The sequence below is a fragment of the Furipterus horrens genome, unplaced genomic scaffold (genome assembly GCF_987537825.1).
Source record: "Furipterus horrens unplaced genomic scaffold, mFurHor1.1.pri manual_scaffold_6, whole genome shotgun sequence".
Taxonomy (NCBI): domain Eukaryota; kingdom Metazoa; phylum Chordata; class Mammalia; order Chiroptera; family Furipteridae; genus Furipterus; species Furipterus horrens.
In genome coordinates this window covers 161,989,724-162,011,438 of record NW_028327176.1, presented here as the reverse complement: position 1 = coordinate 162,011,438, position 21,715 = coordinate 161,989,724, and the positions used below count along the sequence as shown (strand labels likewise).

At 36.7% G+C, this 21,715-nt stretch overlaps 1 protein-coding gene across 2 annotated transcripts in view; it reads right to left on the bottom strand.

The window, feature by feature from the left end:
- RNF217 (ring finger protein 217) overlaps positions 1-21,715 on the bottom strand; it is a 109,727-nt gene that overhangs the window by 30,766 nt on the left and 57,246 nt on the right. For both annotated transcript variants that reach the window (XM_090279809.1, XM_090279808.1), the window contains one exon: positions 5,579-5,812. In XM_090279809.1, coding sequence (XP_090135935.1) covers positions 5,579-5,812 — 234 coding nt within the window. The remainder of the gene's footprint in view (positions 1-5,578; positions 5,813-21,715) is intronic.

Sequence of the window (21,715 nt, the reverse complement as noted above, 5' to 3'; positions counted from 1 at the left end):
TCAGCTCCTGACGTCAATAGTGCATTAATGCTAAGAGAAAACAGTGTGTATCATTAACTAAACTGATCTTGCAAGGCTGATGCACAATCTAATTCTCAATTTGCAAACGCTGCCAACTTAAAGTGATGGTGTCAGAGAAAAACTGAAGAGCAAAACAGCATACTAACTACATTTTAATGGGAAAGCTTTAAACATTTTTACATAGAGAAAAAAAATCTCAAATCATCTTCGCAAGAGGGAAGCTTAAGCACTATTCATTCATTCATTCATCCATTCATCTATTTAATTTACGTGTACATGCAAATTATCAGAAGTACAACTGAAGAGGTGCAGCTGGGATGTGAGCAAACAAAAAATTGACAGGCCCCCAAAAGCAGAAATAGTGGGCAGTTACTGCCACTCCTAGGGCCAAAACACCAAGGGAGTAAAGAAGTTTCTGGAGCCCAGTGAGAATAAGAAACAGGAGTGGGAACAGTTAGGGGAAAGCTACAGTCATGTTGAGATACTGCACTGCCAGAGCTCTGCACTGACTTAAGGGGTGAGGAAGTAATGCATCCACTATTCTCTCCTTATCCTTCTAGCTTCTGCCAGTGCCAACCCTTGGCCAAATGCAAATAGAAATCAAGATGGCAAGGAGTCTGGAGAAACATTTCAAATGGGCACTTTCTAGAATACAGGAGAAGTCAGAGAAGATTCAGTAACAGACACAGGAAGAGGGTAAAATAAGTATTATCAGCCTTTCACTTCAGTATTTAAAGTATATCAATTAGGAATAACAAACACATTGGTTTGATTATATTCTTAAAGACCTTAGAAAAGTTCTTTTACCACTTGAGAAAAACATGTATTTATGCAGTTTTATGAAATGTAATTTTATCCAGAAGGTTTATAATTAGAAGAAACAAGAATTCTAAACATAAGGTGAGAATACAAAACAAGTTTCCCCAGGACCCTGGCTTTCTTCTTGTACCTTATGATGAGTCAAGGCACCATTTTGTGAGTTATCAAGGTTTTGTTTAATATTTGTGGGAGCAATAGTGGGGATTTACCCTGGCTGGTTTGGCTCAGTGGATTGAGCGTCGGCCTGCGAGCTAAGTGTCGCTGGTTCGATCTTCCAGTCAGGGCACATCAGAGAAGGAAAACTCTGATTCCAAAAAACCTCCGCTGCCTTGCGGCCTATCTCTTCAGGGGAAAGGCTAAGGGAGTAAACCCCGACAGAAAATCCGGAGCCGGAGTCCCTAAGGCGGTTTGACGTTGTAGTCAACACCGGCAACTCCTGCGGCGCACCTGAAGCCAAGCTGTATTGACTCCGTCTTTCCCTTGGATCCTTCAGCTGCGAAGAGAGGGGGGGGTCTGCTGCATGGGCAACAGCAGACCCTCCATATCACCCTGCCCAGGCTCTGTAGCTTCAGCTTCACTGGAGAGGACACTCCAGCGTCAACACGGGAGGAGACAGATACCGTGTCACTCCCGAGTCGGACTGCACAGCCATTTTCGGCGGTGCAGATAGACTCTTAAGAAGCTACACCATCATCTCTCGAGACGGACGGCTGCCGACGACGAATAGTGGGGATTATTATTAGTTTTGCCTCAAGGAAACCATAAAGAGAATTACTGCTAACAAGTTCCCTATATTGATTTATGTATGTCCTTCAATGCACTTCAAATCCATATGAAAAGGGGGATCATTTCTTGGTCTACACTTGGAAATCAGAAGGAAACTTAGAACTGCCCCTACTTCAGTAAAATAATGATATTTAATAATTTTCAATCCTCTGGTCTCTTCATGAAAAACTATAATTTTCCCTACTTCCCCAAACATACTTTTTTCATTTATGGGAATTCAATGATCATCATTCCCCTCAACCCCTGCAAATATTACTTTCCTGGAAATCTCTTTTGATGCCTCAAAGGGTCTTCAAACTTAACATTATCAACACATTTTAAACTGAATTATTTTCCGTCCCCTAAACCCACTCCTCTTCCTCAAGACAAAGTCAATTTCATCCCTCCTTTACTCCCAGAATCCATTAGTCACCCGATCTTTTATTCCACCTCTATCGTGTTTGACTCTTTCATCCCCTTCCCAGTAACCCAGGGCTGCTTATTCTGCTGCCCTTGCCAAAAACGAGAACACGCACGATAATTTCTAGCATGTGTTGAGCACTTAGGCTGTAGCGATGTAGCAGAGATGGTGCTAAGCACTTTATATGTGTGACCTCATTTAATCCTCATTACATTCTCATGACATTTACTATTACTGTAGGGACTATTATCACCCCAACTACCACTAAGAGATGTAGAAACTGCACTCAAGGTTATTCAGCTAGTATGTGGCAGGCTGAGGGTTTAAATTTAGTGCTCTGTCTACCTTTTCCACCTTGACAAGATCAAAATTTCAAGGCTTAGTTTAATGTGTTTATTCTTCAGTGAAACCTTCACAATCTCGCTTATCCTTTCTTTTCCTATGCTCTCAGTATTTCCCACCCACATTTATTACAATACATATTATTATTTATGCATTGGTTCATTTATTAGTTCCTTGAACAAATATATTTTGACGGCATACTCTACCTGATACAGATTATCAACAACAGTAAGCACACCTGGGCCTGGCCTCCTAGAGACCAGTGGGAAAGAAAGACTTTAAGCAAATAACCATACAAATACGCCATAAAATCCCAGATGATAATTGCTATGAAGAAAAACTTCAGGTGCTGGTGATGTGTGTGTCTCCAGGTATCACATGAGTGCCATTACAGCCACAACCTCAACATTTTTATTTCCCCACCACTAACTTATTCCCTGTATTAATATGCAGTTGGAGTTGAATTGATCAATTACAGGAACTGTTTAGGTTAGAAATTAGATTTCTAATTAGAAAATGAAACTAACTTTGCAGAAACAGAATGGTAAAACTTTTTGGTCTTATGATAAGAGTTAATGGGATAAGAAGACAAATATTATGAATAAAAAAGACTGGATTTGACCAAAGTCAAGGTCGTCTCAATGTAAATCTCTCAATTCAGGAATGCACTTGTTATATCTGATATATCATAGAATGAGTTTGAGAGCATTCAGAACATAATGAAAAGCTCTATTTATTCAAACTGTTTCCAGAAGGGAGATGTTGAGTGAAGGCCTAGAAGCATAAACTGGCACCTGAGAGTTCTTGTTACTGCTTGTTGACATATTCTGCTTACACCTTTTCCATTTGCTGAGTTTAAAAAATTGAACAAGTGGTATTAAAAAAAAAAACACACTATTCCAATGAAATCCCCAAATATGATATTTTAGATCTCAAATTTCATGTGAGATGCAATCAAAGGTATTTCTTGATCTAAAATAGCTGTGATATTTTCAAACCATTTTAACTTTCTATGCTAAATGCTTCTGAATTGACAGCAGAAGCCATAATGAATGCCTGAAGTGTGATATTTTGGATCAAGATATTGTAACTCAATGACTCAAAAAGAGAAATATTAAAATATACATTACAAATGTTTTATTAATAGACACAAAACCTGCTTTAGGCTGTACACAATATTATAAAGAGATTTTAAATTGCTCAGACATGTTACACATTAGTAGAAACGTGTTTTGTTTCTTTTCTGTTTCTGCAATGTTGGATAAACTATACCAATTTAGAAGTGGGGTCTGTTATTGGGGAAATGGAATTTAAAAAGTACAGCAAATCTAAAAAGAGCTTAGACTCAGTTTAAGGTGCTACTTATAATCATGAATGTCACAGTTTGTTGGAGTATCCATGTCCCTATGGATAATGTCCAGACAGGTGTGGACATGTCAATCAGGAAGTTAATGTGAGAGCTTCAGTTTAATGATGAAAAATGTTATGTACATATGACACTAAATAGTCAAATCATTACTTCAGAAATTGTTTGAATTAGCCGTAGAACTTAATGTACAATATAAAATAGGGCTTATTTACATATTCTGTTACAGATCTTCTATAAGTCAAGAAGAGTAACAACTATAATTATCCTCCAATTCTGTGGTAGCTTTCTCTTGAAAGTTTTTAATACTTAAGTTTTATATTAAAATTTTCATCCCTCACCCATTCCTGTGGATTAACTGCTTCATAATCAGTAATGTTTATTTTGTACTGAATCCCCCCCTCCTCAAAGCAAATCCCCTTCTCCTCTGCTCATCAAAAGTGAAAAAACGAAGTTTATTAGGTTTGAGATGCTGATCCATTTGCTCCCTGCTTCTCTTCTTACCTATAACCCAAATGACAGGTGACAGAGGAAACTACTTGCTAAACCATAACCCCCTCAAAGCTACAGAATGAATGATATAGCAGCCACTGCGTCCAAGCCACAGAACGCGGGTGAAAACTTACCTTAAATGGAGATGACTTCAAACAGCCTTTGAAACCACTTCATCCTGCCATTCTGCTGTAATGACAAGGATGAAAACTACTGCCACAGGCCTCATCATTTTTCCACTTCATTCACTACAAAGGTTCCTAATTCTGCTGCACGTTAGAGTCCCCTAGTGAGGCTCAAAAATTTGTGAGACAATTATTCTGGGCTGGGCCTGGGGCCCTGGTGTGTCTAAAAGCCCTCCAGGTAATTCTAATGTGCAGGCAAAGTTGTAAATCACTGATTTGCTACCTTAGGTTGGCCGGCCTTCAGGGTGCCCTCCTGTGACATCCTTTATTAATGCTGCCAGGAAGATCTTTCTGTACTGCCTACAGAATTAAATTCAAACTTACTTCTGAACACAGTGTAAAAGACTCAACAGGATCTGCTCTTAAATACCTGACCAGCTGCCTCTCCTTTAACTCTCTCTGAAAGCTCTACCAAGCGACAGTTTCCCGCATGCTGGCCTCAGGCTCCAGGCCCCAGCAGTGACTCATCTCTTGCTCTGAAATGCTCTCCACTGTTTATCTGTCTGGAGAATGCATCTTTATGAAGCCTCTCCCGACATCCTAATCCCAATTCTCGGTGAGTGTTCTCAAAGCACAAGCGTACCGGGTTTTATGTTTTGTTTGTCTGGTTTTGTCTTTTGACTAATCGTATTGAACTGTCATTTTAGAGCATACGTCTCTCACCATCATTAGACACTTTTTTGGAGCAAGGACTATGTCACATTTGTCTCTGTATCCCCCAGACTTAGCACACTGCCAAGCATATGCTGATATTTTATATTTGCTCAATAAATGAATAAATAGCAATTGTACTATTTTCCTTTATTACAGACAGAGCCAAAAAGGATTCACTTTGGGTCTACTGAACAAGTCAAGCTTATACTAAATTTAAAAGCAATCTTAGTATTTACTTAATATTTAGTAATAGTAAGGACAATTACTTTAAAGATTAACCTTCCAATTATGCTACCAGATGAATGTGAAACATGGTTAAAGTCAAAGAGAAACCTTAATTAAATCCTCAAGAGTTCTCTCTTATCATTAGCCTCCCCAGACCACACGTTTTAAGAAACAGAGCCTTAGACTCCGGTAAGGGAAGGAAGCCCACTTAATGCCACCACAAGTTGGCCTAATTTGGCTGCTCCTGTCATGTGACATCTAACCCACAACTCTGGAGAACATGCTTACTTTGTATTTGCTTTCTGATCTGGAAGGGGTGGGAATATGTCCTTTTTTCTTGAAGGTTGTAAAGTGCTTGCATTGAGGACATGGCTTGGTGCTGGAATCAATTCGGCCAAGTTCCAAGAAGTATTTATATTTAATGGAGTCTTCATGCGTTAAGTTATAGATAACCGTTGTTTCCTCCAGGAATTCAAAGCATTCTGTGATAGGGCATTTGATTTCTACTTGGCCAAGCTGTACCTGTGTGAAAAAGCAGATGGGTGAGAAAACAAGACATTGGTTATTATGTCTCTCTTCTTTATATATATATATAGTATTTTTATTTAATGATCATAGTAAAGAATTCTCTGTTATTTCTCATGATTGCTAACATAGTAAATGGTAATCACTTTGCTACCTATGTTGACTAGTACCAAGATAATTAATCACTACATGTTTCCAAAATGATTTATAGTGTGTTTAAGCATTCTGTATCATTATAGTACTTGTGAACTTCAATGACCCTAAACCACAGGCTCACCAAAGAAGCAAATTATCATCCCACTCTCTGGAAACTCCAGTGTGAGACAGCATTTACACAATATGACACTAAAGGAACATCTGGCTTGACAAGGGGTTTCAGATTTTTCAACCTTACTACCGAATACCTCAGCACTAAACTTCAGCCACATTTAACTCTTTTCAAAGGACAAAAAAGAGATTATACACGTATACACACATGCACACACATTTCATTTAGTAATTTAATAATTATTATTGCCAAAAATATCTTTATTTTCCCTGATTCTTCCCTGTAAAAAACATAATAGTTCCTATCAGAATCACAAGGACAAGAAAACCAATCACAACAGGTAAAAAAAAAAAAAAAAATCCTAATGAGATCTGGCTACTACTTCAATAATTTATAAAACAAATTTCTTCAAATGGCGATGGAGTTTGACTGGGAGAGAAGAATGCATTCGCATCAGAGATGGGATTCAGATATGGCTACTGTTAAAGACAATATGAGGTCAAAGCACAGAGTGTGGACACATCTAACTTTTAAATGATCAAGAAAATAAATTTGTCTGGAATAAGGAATACCTAGAATGTTCTCTGTAAGTGGTAAATAAGAGCTCTTTATATCCATGGCATCACCATCTCTCTTGCTCATTTTAATGCTACAAGCGGGTGAGTGACAGTGCTGAATGGCAAACGGTACTAAACCATTTCTTTCTCGGTTGGATGAATCTGACATTGTGAAGAGGGAAACACGTTGACCTTAATGAAAAACGCCTGCTTTGAAGACTGAGGGAGGAATGTGACAAGCTACATGGTCGGGAGAAAGAAAAACATCACTACCAAGAACAATTCTAAACTCGTCGTAACTTTTCTTTTAACTTTGCTGTTTACCTGACAAAGACTTGAGGAACATATTTAAGAAGCTACAGGCTGCGGAATGCATGGGAACAATATATTTAATACTAGTAAAGGGCATGAGTCAGGCTGAAAATAAAATGAAAGAGTTCGTTAAACTTCCTGATTAATACCCATCTGTTCAAAGTGTAAATTACTGCATAATTTTATGCTACTATTGTACAAAACATGGTCCAGAAAGGTTTTTCAAATACTTGCCCAAAATGACTTTTTCTACTTTTTAAAAATGAGTTTGACTATAGTTACAATCAGGTTTTCTTACCCTTGTTCCAGAGTTATAACAATGTTATTATGTTTTATCATAATTTATTTTCATTTATAGCTCAAGACAGAGGTCCTCTGAAAAATTTTAAATAGACAAAAACCATGTGTGATATTATAAGAAACTGGCTTCATGAGATGTACATGACATTTTAAAATTAATAAATGTTTCCTCTTTCAATATTCTGTTGACATTTATTAAGCCCATTTCTGAGCCATGTACCAGGTCAGGCACTGAAGCTTGGCAAGTGTCAATCAGTTCAGAGGCAGTTGGGATACAAGCGGTGAGTGTGCGCGACAGGATACGGGGGAGGCTTTGTAACCTCACACTTGGTAGGTGCAGAAGTGAGGTTTCAAGCGAGATCTTAAGATTAGCAGGACTTACTCACACAAGATTAAAAGTGTTTCAAGTAGGCAGAAGATACAACATGGGCAAAGGTCTGGAAGTAAAGAGAACACAGCACAACGTAGCAGGGATACCCACATCTTCCCCACATCCCAATTGGATCAAATACATACTGTCCTCAGGTACACGCATCCTAACTTAAAGATGGCAGCCTTCGGTGAACTGAAAGACTCACAGTAAAGACTGAGTACAAAGTATAAGTTTAGAAAGATGAGGCTGCACAAAGGAACTGGGCTCAGAGCACAGCAGCGGAGCTGAAGCCATCTTACGAGTCTGGACATTCTTCTTATGAAAATAGAAAACTTCTCTTTGTATGTGTGAAAGATGATTTCTTTTCATTCCACACAGAAGGGGCTCGCTTGGGTCAAGTGACTCATATTTATTAGGAAGCAACATGCCTTGGGGGGTGTAACGGTCAGAATTTTTTAGTCCCAGGTCAATGTTTTAATCTGCCTTCCCTCACCTATAAATTTATTTATTCTAACTGTATAAATGATAACAATAGAAGCCGTTATTTCACAGCCACCCAGGAACAGTCAGGCCTTGTAGAAACAGAACATCGTTTAGGGACCAGAAAATACAAGGCAGCTTAAGGGAGGAGGTTACCTTGTTACTCCTTCAGGAGTGTTCTTTACTATACTGCATGAGGCTACCGACCATCTAACATGTAACCAAGTACCTCGTTTTCTTCTTTGGTGTTTCTCAAATCTATAGCAAGTCTATTTTATTTCCATAGAACACACCATTTCCTTATGCTTTCACACTTTCTGCATTTTGCCTATTCCACTCCTTCTTTCAGAAAGCTCCAAAAGCCCAACTCCACTGCAATGAGCCAAATGATCTCATATTTTATTAAACAGAAGCACTATTGACTATATTCCCTCATTTTCCCACTGCTGACTGTCCCTATCCATGTCTGTCCCCATCTGTTTTGCCTTCCTTTCTTTTACAACAGAGGGCCTGAATCTACTTCCCGGACAAGTGCATGAGTGTTTTGACACGTTTGTTGAGAATTCAAGTTTCCTGGCCCACAAACACCTACAAAATCATTGCTGATAAGCTAGTTAGTCATTGGCAGTTTGAAACAATTACTCATACAATCCTTTGAATTACTCATACTTCTTCATACTAGCAATGTCTCCCTTTTCGTAATAAAATGTTACTAGTGGCCTACATTTCTTGGTCTCTACACATCTTTTTCAGAATAATTTCCTGAAAAGATCACTAGCAAACAAGTCATCATGGTTAAGCAAAGTACATTCATTTATTTATTAAAAAGATATGTATTTTATGAATTCAAGCATGCATTTTTTCAATATTTTAATATCTCAGAAGTCAAGATTATCTTACAATAAAGTCTTTGGCATTGTGCCATAGTTTAATTTGCAGTGTTTTAATTTTCTTGGTGGCTCAAAATATAATACTGCATCCTACAACTGATCATTTCTTAGATTTCAATAACATGTGGTATTTATGGGTTAGGCAGAGTGATGGACTCTGGAGAGATGAGGAGACAGACAGGGCTTCTATTGGAGGAAATGTATAATAAACAAGTGAATAAACCAAGCAGATTGCAATCAGTTATTATGAAGGAACTACACATCAGGGAAGGCATCACTGAGGGGGGTGACAACTTGAATTGGCAACTAAAGGGCCTGCAATGCCGAGAGCTGGGGAGAGAGGCTGCAGGCAAAGGCAACAAGGACAAGGGCGCCAGGGCAGAATGTGCCCCATGTGCTTGACATGCCTGTGTTCAGACAACAGAACTGAGTTACTGAAACACATCTTAATGAGCCAGAACACACAGGCCTTATTGACTGTGATAAGAAGTGCGAATTATATTCTAAGTTCAGTATGAATCGTTGACTGGTTTCATGATGAGTGGCATACTTTGATTTACATTAAAAGCATCATTCAGACTCTTCCTGGAGACTGAACTGTAGAAGAACAGAAGTGGAAATTGAGGCAATAGCAGGACTCTATAGATTACACCTATTCTTCCCAGCAGTAGCATCTGACTGTGGCAGTTGTACAGGCAGTAGATGACAGAAGATTGATCTAGGTAGCCAGGTTCATTATGGAAGTAAAACCAACTAGGGTTTGGTGATGGATCAGATACGGAAGATGAAGTAAAGGAAGAACTCAAGGATGATTCTAGGTTTTGCTTGAAATAACTTGATGATTGGAGGGTGCTACTTACTGAGAAGTTTTTAATAAAATATAGTTTACGTGGGTATGTGATATTTGCTGGAAATCATTCACTGAAAGTTTATTATAGTAACGAGAATAAAGATTACCAATTCATCCAAAAGACATACTGAGCTCCTACAATAGTGCACGTAAGTGATATAAGGTAGTTGAAGTCATGGGTCTTGCCTTCGTGGAATTTGAGAATACAGCATTTTGTGTTCACAGCCTCTTCTAATAACTTGGGATTTGATGGTACTAATTCATTTAATATTTACCTAATGTTTTAAATTATTTTTATTAGGGATAATCATAAACATATGCAAAAGTTGGCAGATTGGTATTATAAACCCTTAAGTACTCATTCTCCAGCTTCAACAATAATCAATTCTTGCTCAATCTGTTTGTTTTTTTTTTTTCTGTGCCCTGACCCATATGGCCTTTTCATATGATTTTGAAGCAAATACCAGAAATCATGTTATTTCTTTCATATTTCATTCATAAATATTACAGCATGGGTCTATAAAGAAACATTACCACGATATCAAATATCTCCCCAAAAGACCATAGTTCTTCAATATCAATTTAACAGTTTAAAAATGTATCATCTAAATTCCGTCTACAGGATTTTATGTACTTAATATACTTAAAACCAAAGTATTTTAAATTTCTGTTGTGTTCAATGCTAATACTACCATTATTGTCACTGGAAAATCCTCTCCAATTCTTCTGAACAAAAACATGTCCATTCTTGTGAAACAAAATTACTTAACTCTAAAACAATCTCCAAGGGTGTTAGTAAGAGACTCTCTTTTCCACTTAATGCTCAAGCTGGATGGCTAATTTGCCACCTGGGAGAACTCAAAATTAGTTTAGTGACACAGGTGAAGAAGTGCTCTGGAAAAGTGGCAGTTTAATTAATTAAAGCATCCAGAGAAAAGAACAGAGTATAAACCTTGAAGTTTGAAGCTCAATTTTTCAAATGTATTGTTTATAACTTTTGTCTTGGTTTGAAGTATTGGTCATGATAGTTTACAAGGTGCCTTGGCCTTTCGTTCACTTAATACCAGGGGATTTCAGATTTCCTTTAAAATGGGACATGTCAATGTGGCAGTGGAGAAGAGTATGCCACAACAAAATCAATAACAGTAATAATGAAATTTAAAAGGTACCCCCTACATGCCAAGCACTGTTCGAAGCATTTTCTGTGCATTAATGACTTTGTGGAACGTGATAGAAGTAGATTCATTTTCAGGTTCACGGATTTTCCCATAAGTTTATCACCTGTGTGTATAGGAGGGCGCTGCTTTACTGATAAATATGATTTTGTTTTACTCAGCAGCTATTACAGAGCACTGTGCTAGATGCCTTTAATTATTGAAAATACTAATAAAAACATCAAACCAAATATCCCAGAAGTTCTCTCAATCTGAGACAAGATAAACATAAAGAAAATTACACATAGGCACATAAAGTTGAAGTGCCAAGTACCAAACAAAAAGTATCTTGCTGGGCTGGTGTGGCTCAGTGGATTGAGCACTGGTCTATGAACCAAAGGGTTGCTGGTTCGATTCCCAGTCAGATCACATGCCTGGGTTATGGGCCAGGTCCCCAATTGGGGACGCATGAGAGGCAGCCACACATTGATGTTTCTCCTTCTCTCTTTCTCCCTTCTCTTCCCCTCTCTCTAAAAATAAATTAATTAAATCTTTTTTTAAAAAGTATCTTAAAAGCAACAGAGGAAAAAGACATTCCCACATAGGAAACTTTGGTCCCAGGTACTATGTGGGTAAATTCTATTGAGAACTTAAGGACAACACACCAATATCACATAACTACTCTCTCTCAGAGAATAGGGAAAAGGGGGGATCACTTTTCAGGTTGTTTTATGAGGCCAGCATAATTGTAATACCGAAACCTGATACGGACATTGTAGGAAAGGAAAATTACTGACCTACATCTTCATAAACATAGATGCAAAAATTCTAAACAAATATATTAGCAAACCAAATTGAACACCACATGCAAAAGATAATATATCATAATCACGGGTTTATTCCAAGAATGTAAGGTTGGTTTAACGTTAAAAAATATATTGATATAACTGACACATTAATAAAATAAAGGTGAAAAATTATATGATTATTATCTCAACAGAAAAACTATTTAATAAATTCAACATCCATTCACGTTAAAATCTTAGCAAACTAGGAAGAAATATAAACTTCCTTAATCTGATACGGTATCTACAAAAAAACCCAATTATCATGTTCAGTGATGAAATAGTGAGCACTTTACACTTGAGATTAGAAATGGGGCAGAAATGCACTGCTTTCATTATTTAACACTGACTAGAGCTCATAGCCAATGCAAGAAAAGAAAAAGCAAAATGAATATAACAACTAAAAATGAAGCTATATAATCCCCCATTTCTTAAAGACTGTGCAACTGTATATACAGAAACTCCAAAATAATCTACAGATATGCTATTAGAATTAATAAGTGAATTTAGCAAATTTGCTGAATAGTTTAGTACACAAAAATCAAATGTATATATTATATGCTAGTAGCAATTTGAAAATAATATAAAAATGTACACTTGAAACTTATATAATCTTATTAACCAATGTCACTCCAATAAATTTAATTTAAAAAGATGTAATAACTGAAACAAATACATAAATATTAACAAAAGAAATAATATCATTATAGCAATGTTAAAAACATCAGGTATGGCTAAATCTAACAAAAACTGTACAATACCTTTCCACAGAAATATCTTAAATATTTTTGAGAAAATGAAAAGAAGCAAATAAATGGAGGGATAGATCAGGTTCTTGAATTGAAAGATTCAATATAGTAAAAATGTAAATTCTGTCCTTATTGCTCTACAGATTCAAGGCCATTTCAATAAAATCTCCAGCAGTTTTCTTTTCTTCTTCTTTTCTTTTTTTTTGAGGGGAAGCTGGGTTCAAAATTACAAGCTGATTCTAAAATACATAGGGACAGTCATGATATTCATGATCTAGAAAAAGAAAGTAGTAAGACATGTTCTACTGGATATAAGATGAAGCATAAAGCTATAGTAATTAAAGTAGTGTGACACTAACCCAAGGACAGATGAGGTCACATAATAGAACAACAGAACAGAAAACAGTACAGAACAGAAGCACTTAAATATGGGCACTAGATGTAATGACACAACAGAGCAGTGGAGAGGATTTTTTTTTTCAATAAGTTATACTGAGTCATGTTCCCTTGGCCTCCAAAATATGCTTAAATACCCTAAAAATACCAAAAGCAAACAAAAGCAAAAACCACTGGTGTTTTCATTATGGAAACTGTTCTGCCCTTCTACAAATCATAATAAATTCTCTAAACAACTTTGAATAGTGAAATTTAGCTAATACAGGTGATTCTGAGGTTTATGAGTGGACAAATCAGTGCCTTTGACTCAAGAGTGGGCACATTAAGATAACAGATTCAAGGAAAATTATTACAAAGTAGACACGTTGGCCAAGAAGAGTAATATAGTAGTTCCCTAAATGTGTTCCCTGTAGACAACAAGGTATTTTTAAAAATATTTTATTATATTTTTTTCCATTACCATCTCACCCCCTTATATTCCCTTCCTCTCTTGGGTCTCACAGACTGTGTTTATCCACTCTTCTTGGTTAAGGATCTTAAAATATGAAGACAGCTATCATGTCCCTCCAGTCTTTCTCCCAGGAAAACAGCTCCAGATTTTTAACTATTCTTCACATCTTGTTGGAAGTCTTTCTTTCTTCCTGGCTTTGCTGGTTTGTAACAATGTGACATTCAGAAACCAAAGCCATCGCAGATGTATGGTCTGGTCACTGGGAAAACAGGATTATTCTCAACCACAGTAAAAACTGAAAGATAGAAAACTCAAAGAAAAAAGATTCCAGGAATTTTAAGTTACCAAAATTAATGTAAGAAGTGGAAAACGTGAATGGGCCAATTACAACAGAAGACATTAGGGTATGCCTTCTTCTAGGAAAGCATCAATTCTCTGGTTTTTCACCTGTTGCAATGAAATATTCTCTTACGTTTTTCCTCTTTCTCTCTATGGTTTATTTTATCTCTTTTCTCATCTTGTCTGCTTTTACTTCCTCTGATCCTCAAATCAAGGATCCTAAAAGAATTAATCTTTTAATTTACTTCTTAAAATAACTAGTTTCAGGGCTTGCTTATATCTTTTTGTTTTCCTCTTTAAAAATATTTTTATGTTCATCCCTGGCTGCTGTGGCTCAGTGGATTGAGCATCGGCCTGCGAGCCAAGTGTGTCGCTGGTTCGATTCCCAGTCAGGGCACATAACTAGGTTGCGCATCAGGCCCCCAGTTGGGGACGTGAGTGAGAGGCAACTACACAGTGATGTTTCTCTCCCTCTCTTTCTCCTTTCCCCTCACTCCAATAAAATAAAATAAACAAATAAATAAATTATATTTTAAAAAAATATATTTTTATGTTCAGTATTATCCTCCTCTTGCTTTTGTTTCATTTTGCTACTTTTTCTAGTTTCTTAAAATGATTCCTTAGTTCCTTTGTCTTCTGCTTTTACTCTTTATGAATACAGTTTTGCCATGTTCTAACATTTTGGCATAAAATGTTCTGTTTTCATTTCCTCTTTTAGTGTTTCTTAATTTCCATGCAGTTAATAATTTTGGTGATTTTTTCTAATATTTATATTCAACTTTATTTTATTATAAATAACGTGGACAGTAAAACCTTAATTTTAACAATGTGAAGGTTTTATTTATAACTCATTAAATAATCTTTTTAAAATGTTTCATAGACAGTAAAATCTACTCTAATCAAGAAACGTTAAGATTCTATATAAATGTCTATTAAATCACAACTTTGATGCTTTAAATCAATTCTTCAATGAGCTCCTTAATTATTTAGATACTCCTAAAAGAAGAGTATTAAAATTGCTTACTATAATTTTTCCAAAATATCTGTGTGCTTCTAGTTTATGTATTCCTCGTTTATACATTTAACAGCAACATTACTGGTGCAAACAGGCTTATGAGATATCTTCATAGTCTTCACCCTATTTACACTTAAATCCTCTCTCTACTTCATGAGAAATTAATACTGTCACTTCTGCTCTCTTTTTATTGGCGTTTTCCTCCTTTGACTTTGCTCCTTTCTTCTCATCTCAACTTCTTTTTAAATCACTTTGCTGTAATTGATTCTATAGAATAGTTTCAGTTTAGTATCCAAGTACATATTCACTGCCCGAGTATTTATTCAGAGCAAGGCACTCAGTTAGCTACTTCGGGGAATTTCAAGATGAATAAATTGCTACCCTCAAGTAATTTTCAGTTTATCAGTAGAGACAGACATGGGCATAAATCACCACAGTTCCAGCAGAGAAGCACAAGGAGAACTGGGATAGGCTGTTCAGAGAAGAGGAGTAATTTTAATTAAACAATGAAGAATGACAAGAATCATAATGAAGAGATTTGGCTATGTCTTGTTTCTTAAAAAACATAAAATATCATAAAAAAAAGACACATCTGATAATGCTAGGTAACAAAACAAAATAATCATTGTATTTATATAAGTATGTACAAGTATATGTGTGTATGAAAAAACATGACCTGAGACATTTGAAGAAATTGCTAAAAATTGATTTTTCAGGTTGTAAAATGAATTTTTCCTATTTACAGTTCTAATATTTCTGTTAAAATTTTGATCATACAGTAAATTTTTAAATTTTGCATAAGTGTTTTCTGTACTATAGATGATAGGATCTGGAATTATAAGCAAAACCAGTACCCAAAGTTTAGGATTAGTCTTAAAAGTAAGACAGGATACTGAGAACTTGGGTGTAGGTTTCTACCTATCAAAGCTGAACTATGAACATGATTTTAACTTTCTGAATACACTTGGTAGTCTCAGGTTTTATCGTATGCTATTGCACTAATGAATTCTGGGCTTTGTCTTAACACTGCAGTGTGTGGTGAAGATAGCAGTCATGTCGTAAGTAAACTAAACGCTGTGGGAGTCCCCTCCCACACAGTGCTGCCGTCATATCAGCTGCGTCCCTTTTATGGAGCTGATGTCCAACAGCTTTTTTTTTTTTTTTTATATCCAAACCTTTGTTCTGGAGAATTGTTTAACAAGTAGGAAAAAAAAAAAATCACTCCTTACAATACTACTTGTAAATGTGAAGGTAATCCAAGTTTGACACGTTTATAAAACACGTGCTCTATATTTTCACTTACAACCAGTTAAATAGGTTTTTTTTCTTTACAGGTTTTGGTGTTTCAGTATTGGCAAGCTTCAAAGCTTTCCTAAACGTCAACCAAGTTAACACAGTTCTTTAACGTAAAAAGAGCAATTTCAACAGACTCTTTCATGCCAAAACAAAGTATCTTTGTGTACCATCCACCCAGTTCTAGGAACAGTCTGTTCATTACCTGGAGCTTGTAGATTCAATAAAGAAAAATATAATTCCCTCCTTCCTCGCTTCTATTCAGTACTTCTTGATATAAAATACTGTTTAGTGTGGAGTGATCAAATTTTCTTTTACATCTATCTCCAAGGAACAAAGTTAAAGTACGTTTGAATATAAAAAGAGAAAAAAATATTCTTTAAATTGTCTTCTCTTTTGATACTTGAATTTTATACTTCCAAAGTAGAGAGAAATCTTATTCTAGGAGGATAGCGATGTCTTTTTAAAAAATATGAATGGGATAGAATAGTGTCCATGACTTGCTTTTTCAGTGGATATGCTATAAACTTTTACTGAGAAGTTTTGTGACTAGACTGAAAAAGGACTGGAATACTCAGTGTTAAATGTCTTGATTTACTACAAATATATTTTAGAAAATCCTTCTCTGCTTCAACTGAGCTTTTTTAAGTGATTGTAATACAACAATGAAAACTTCTTGACTTTTCTACTGGCCAACAAGTTAAATATTGCTCATGTATTAAAATTGAAATAGTTCAAATGTATAGTTTTTGACTGAAATAATTCACTTAAGAAAACTAGCTAAGATAAAGTATATTGAAAGACAGTAAGACAGGGACCACATCAGAAGACAGGGAACTATAAAGAAATGGAACACATTACAGTATGTTAACAGAGTGAATAATCATAAGTAAAACTAAAAATCAAGTTGTTTAAAAAAAAAAAACTCATACACCAAACATAGGTACACATGTAAAGGGAGAATAATAACAACATAAATGTTTTATTTGGTATTTCTATATAATATTATGTGAAAATACTATGTATACTTCATATACTATATATTTTATATTTATGAATACTATTTTGCATTAATGCTATTTCTAGTTTTATTACATGCTCTTATCTCTTTCTTATATTGAATAACAATAAATTTTGCCATAGCATATACTCTAGAAGTTAAATCCTTTTGGAACTACTCAAGAGTGTTTATCACGGAATCCTAACCTGGGGTCCTAAAATTATTTTTTTGCCTTCTGCTTACCTGTGTATTATTGGGGGCAGAGACCTCTAGATTTCATCATATACCTAAATGGGTGCCAGACCAAAAAAAGGGGATTAAGATGAATAAGGAAACTAAACTGTATTAACAATAGTACAAATGATGTCATGGTCACTCAGCAATTCATTTAATAAATACCATGTCCCAGGCACTATTACTCTTTGCACTGTACTATTAGTACATTATTGTTCTTTTGTGTTTAATTTTTTTAATCCAGTCAGGCAGATAGAGTTGGGCAGTTACGTCAATCACACATCCACTTGGTTTCCATGGAGTCAAGCGTCACCCAGGAAAGCAGTACAATTCCTGGAGAGTTTAGGGACTGAATACAGAAACTTGCCTACTAAAAAGACTGATGTGATAAACATCTAACTTTGATTCCTTATTTTGTATTAGAGAAATGTTTTTTAATATTCGTTTGTGTTTTATCCTCTCAAAACAGGAACGCACAGTGCCTTGTGACATTCTTTCTGCTATAGAAAGCAACAGTAAAGCCTTAAATTGTAGACATTCCAGAAACTTCTGGTATTGTCAGATGAAGTGAATAATAATAGCAGCAGCTAATAATATTGAATGTTTAATGTCCATGTATTGTTCTAAACCCTTTCTATCAGTCACCTCATTTTTTCCTGATAAAGATCCTACCAGGATCCCAAAGCACAGAAGAGTGAGTAACTTGCCCCAGGTCACACAGAAAGAAAGTGCTGAAGTTTTAATGCAAACCTAGTCACTGCCAGAGCCTGAACGTATCACTATGCACCTGCAAATGCCTACCCACACTTGGCACAATGAGCCACTTGGAATAATAATGCCACGTTGCTACCAGCCACTGTGAGTTCTTAACTGCTTCATCCAATGCACTATATGCCTTTTTAAACATGATATTTGGATAACCATCAGCAGTCTAACCTTCATCTGTTCCCTCCAGGCACAGTCCTGTAGACGAGCAGATGTTCTCCGTGGGCATCTGGATGTCATCACTCAGCAGCAGCTTTTCTCTGGGTCTGTCACTCCTTCTTATGAACCATTTCTAATTTTCACCTCCTTCCTCAATGCCTCACCTCCAACCTTCCCTTTCAGCAGACTGATACACATGCAATCAACAACCTCGCCTCCCATTTGGCAAGAAAACCTAAGGTGGTCAGATGAGAACCCCTTCAACTTTCTGTTCCCCACACATCTGGGGGTGCATTTTCTTCCTCCATAGAAAGCAGGGCTTCCCAAGATCACTATTTCTACCTGCCTCATCAGGGATCTCAACCCTCTCTGGCAAGTTCAAACAATTAAGCATATAAACATGCTCAAGTTTCTCCCACAGTAAAAAAACAACATAAGAACACTTAAAGACCCTATGTGTCTTAGTCTTTATGTCTTATTCTCCCCTTCCACTTTCAGCCAAGCTAACTGAAATATTACTTAATGTTCTTGTCTCTATGTTCACATTTAAAAACCTACTACTTTAAGTCCCTTGCTACAAAATTAGGAATGACATTCTCATCACTAAATGTCCCCTCTGCAGCACTGACATCATCGACCTCTGCTTCTTTCTTGACCTCTAAGACATCACATTCTCTTGGTTTTTGAAATTTCCTCTGTCTTCTTTGTGAATTATTTTAATGTCTGTCCCTTTAAGCTTCCTGAGTCTCCAAGGTTCCAGTTACCAATACAACAGATTGTCCTCACTGAGTAATCTTTCTGAGCATAATTCCTCCACTTCCAGGGTTTCAACTCCACACATATGCTGAGGGCTTCCCCATGTCAACCTCCAGCCCAGATTTCTGTACTGAGCTTCATAACTACAAGCAATTCCCTACTCCATGTCTCCAGTCAGATGCTTCAAACTCACACTAAAACCCAGCTCACTGCCTCCCCATCTCTCCCTGTCAGCCCACTCTCCTTCCTGTTCCTTACCACAGGGAGAGGTACAGAAACCAAAAAAGCCCAAAGTATTATATTAGCTCCTCCTGCCTTTTATTCTGCCTCTTCTCCCCTTCAACCAATCAATAAAATTCTACTTTATTCATGCTTCAAGGAATCATTTATGCCTTTTGATCTCCACTGACACAACACAAATCTGATCGTGATACTCCAGCAATTAAAATATTGCAATAATACCCTTGTGCTCAGGATTAAGTGAAAACTCCCTAGTATGTGAAATAAAGACCCAAGTCATGACTTCACTATCTTTCTGGATTCCCCGTAGCCATTTCCTTCATCGCAGGCTATGCCCCACATCACAGACTGGTTTGCTTCTGGAATATGCTGTTCCTTCTACCTAGGACATTTCTTCAAACCTACTTTTTCTTTTTTCTTTTTTTCATAAACCCTGCAGGTCTTAGCTTAGTTGGCATATCCTTTTGGAAGACTTTCTTAATCCCCCCAAACTGTATCAGGTGATCTTTAATCATCTGCAGCACCCTCTGCTCTGCCTGTCATTTTATCTACCCCACGACAGAGACATTGCTTGTTTTTCCCATTATCTCAAAAACTCTTCGAGGACAGAAACTGTGCCTTGTTCATTCTTGTATCTCAGATACCTCCCTCACCACCTGGCAGAGTAGGTTCTTAAAAATATTGGTGAAAATCCCAAAAGAGGTTAATAAAGCTGATGTTGTTTTCTAGGTAATGATCAGGTAATGAATGGGTCTCCAGCCACAGAAAAGTAAGGGTCAAGCACAAAGCAGACACAGACAATCAAGGGGAGCATGGGGCCGCTAGTCCAAGTGCAGCATCCATTGTAGGGGAGAAAAAAAAGTGGTTTTATTTGTTTGTTTTACCTAGTATATAACATCAACTTGTACGTAGAATCATTAATGTCCCATTCTGGACTATTTTAAGGGGTTCTAGGACTAGGGAAGGGGGTGAGAGCCAAATTGGCTTTCGTCAGTAATTCTAAGAAGATAAAAGTGATCAGTCACAACTACCAGTGCAGAGACCTCACACTGGCCGGAAGCCCAGACTCCCTTAAGGGGAGGACACGTCCTTGGCTGGGCACAGACTCATTGTTGCACCCAACCTGCTGGCTGGAAAAAAAAAAAAAGGCTGGGACATAGGGAAAGAAACACTTCTGGCCTTCTCTGCTGGCCAGCTCATTCTTCCAGTCTAACTTCTTCACTCTGAAGTGTTCCTAGGCTGCTCTGATTAAAGAACATTCATTCCTTTTTTGGGGGGGGGGGTATGGGGGTGGCTTTTGTTTGCTCGTTGCCAAAACTGGTGTGTGGGCTGAACAAATTCTATTGGATCCCTATTCTATATAATGCAACTATAAAAACTTTATCTAACTTTTTAATAATTTCACAGTTTTTGAGGGAGAAGAGAAACACATTTTTCTTCCCTAAACCAAAAAGATCTGGTTTGGGCCTCACCTTCTAGAACTAGTAGGAAAACAGATATCAGTCACACTGGGGCCTGGAATGTGGGGAAGTGTTTGATGACAGTCTTGGAGGTCTCTTGTGTTTGTGCAGCTGATAAGTGATTTTTTAAAGGCAATTTGGAAAACTGAAAAAGCAGAAAAACTAGGCCTTAACTTATTTTCCAAATATAACCAATATTAACATTTTCATATACTTCTCTATACAATATACTACATTTATTATTTTAAAGATGTATTTATTTTTAGAGAAAGGGGAAGGGAAGGAGAAAGAGAGGGATGAAACATCAATGTGGGAGAGAAACATCTGTCGGTTGCCTCTCACATGCCCCCAACTGGGGACCTGACCCACAACCCTGGCATGTGCCCTGACTGGAAATTGAGCCAGAGACCTTTTGGTTCACAGGATGGTGTTCAATCCACTGAACCACACCAGCCAGGGGAATGCTATATTTATGCTATGTGTTTTCCAAAATTCAATTTGCTATCTTACCTTTCCATAACCTAGCACGAGTATTTTCCATGTTACCATCTGTATCATCATTTCTGAATATTGTATAATGTTTCAGAAAGTAGATGAGCCACAGTTAACCTGTGGAGGCTGCTTCCAATTTTGTGCTGTTAAATAATGTGGTTATGAACAACTTCATGCGTAAGGCTTTTTCTGTATTTCAGATTATTTCCTTAGGATGGATTCCCAGAATTGGAATTATTGGGTCAAAGTATGTGATTATTATTGGACTCTTGACACGTATTGCCACACTGCTTTCCAAAAGTCATATTCATTTACAGTCCATGACAGTAACCATTTACACCTTGCTCTGAGTGCTATCACTAAAAAGAACAAGCACGCAAACTAAAACAATACAAAAACCTACAAAATTTTTGCCTTTAATATGATAAGCAAAAATGGCAATATTTATTTTAATGTGTGTGGTTTTAATTATTTTATGAATTGTAAGCTTTCATATATATCAGTATATTTATCTTTTGCTTT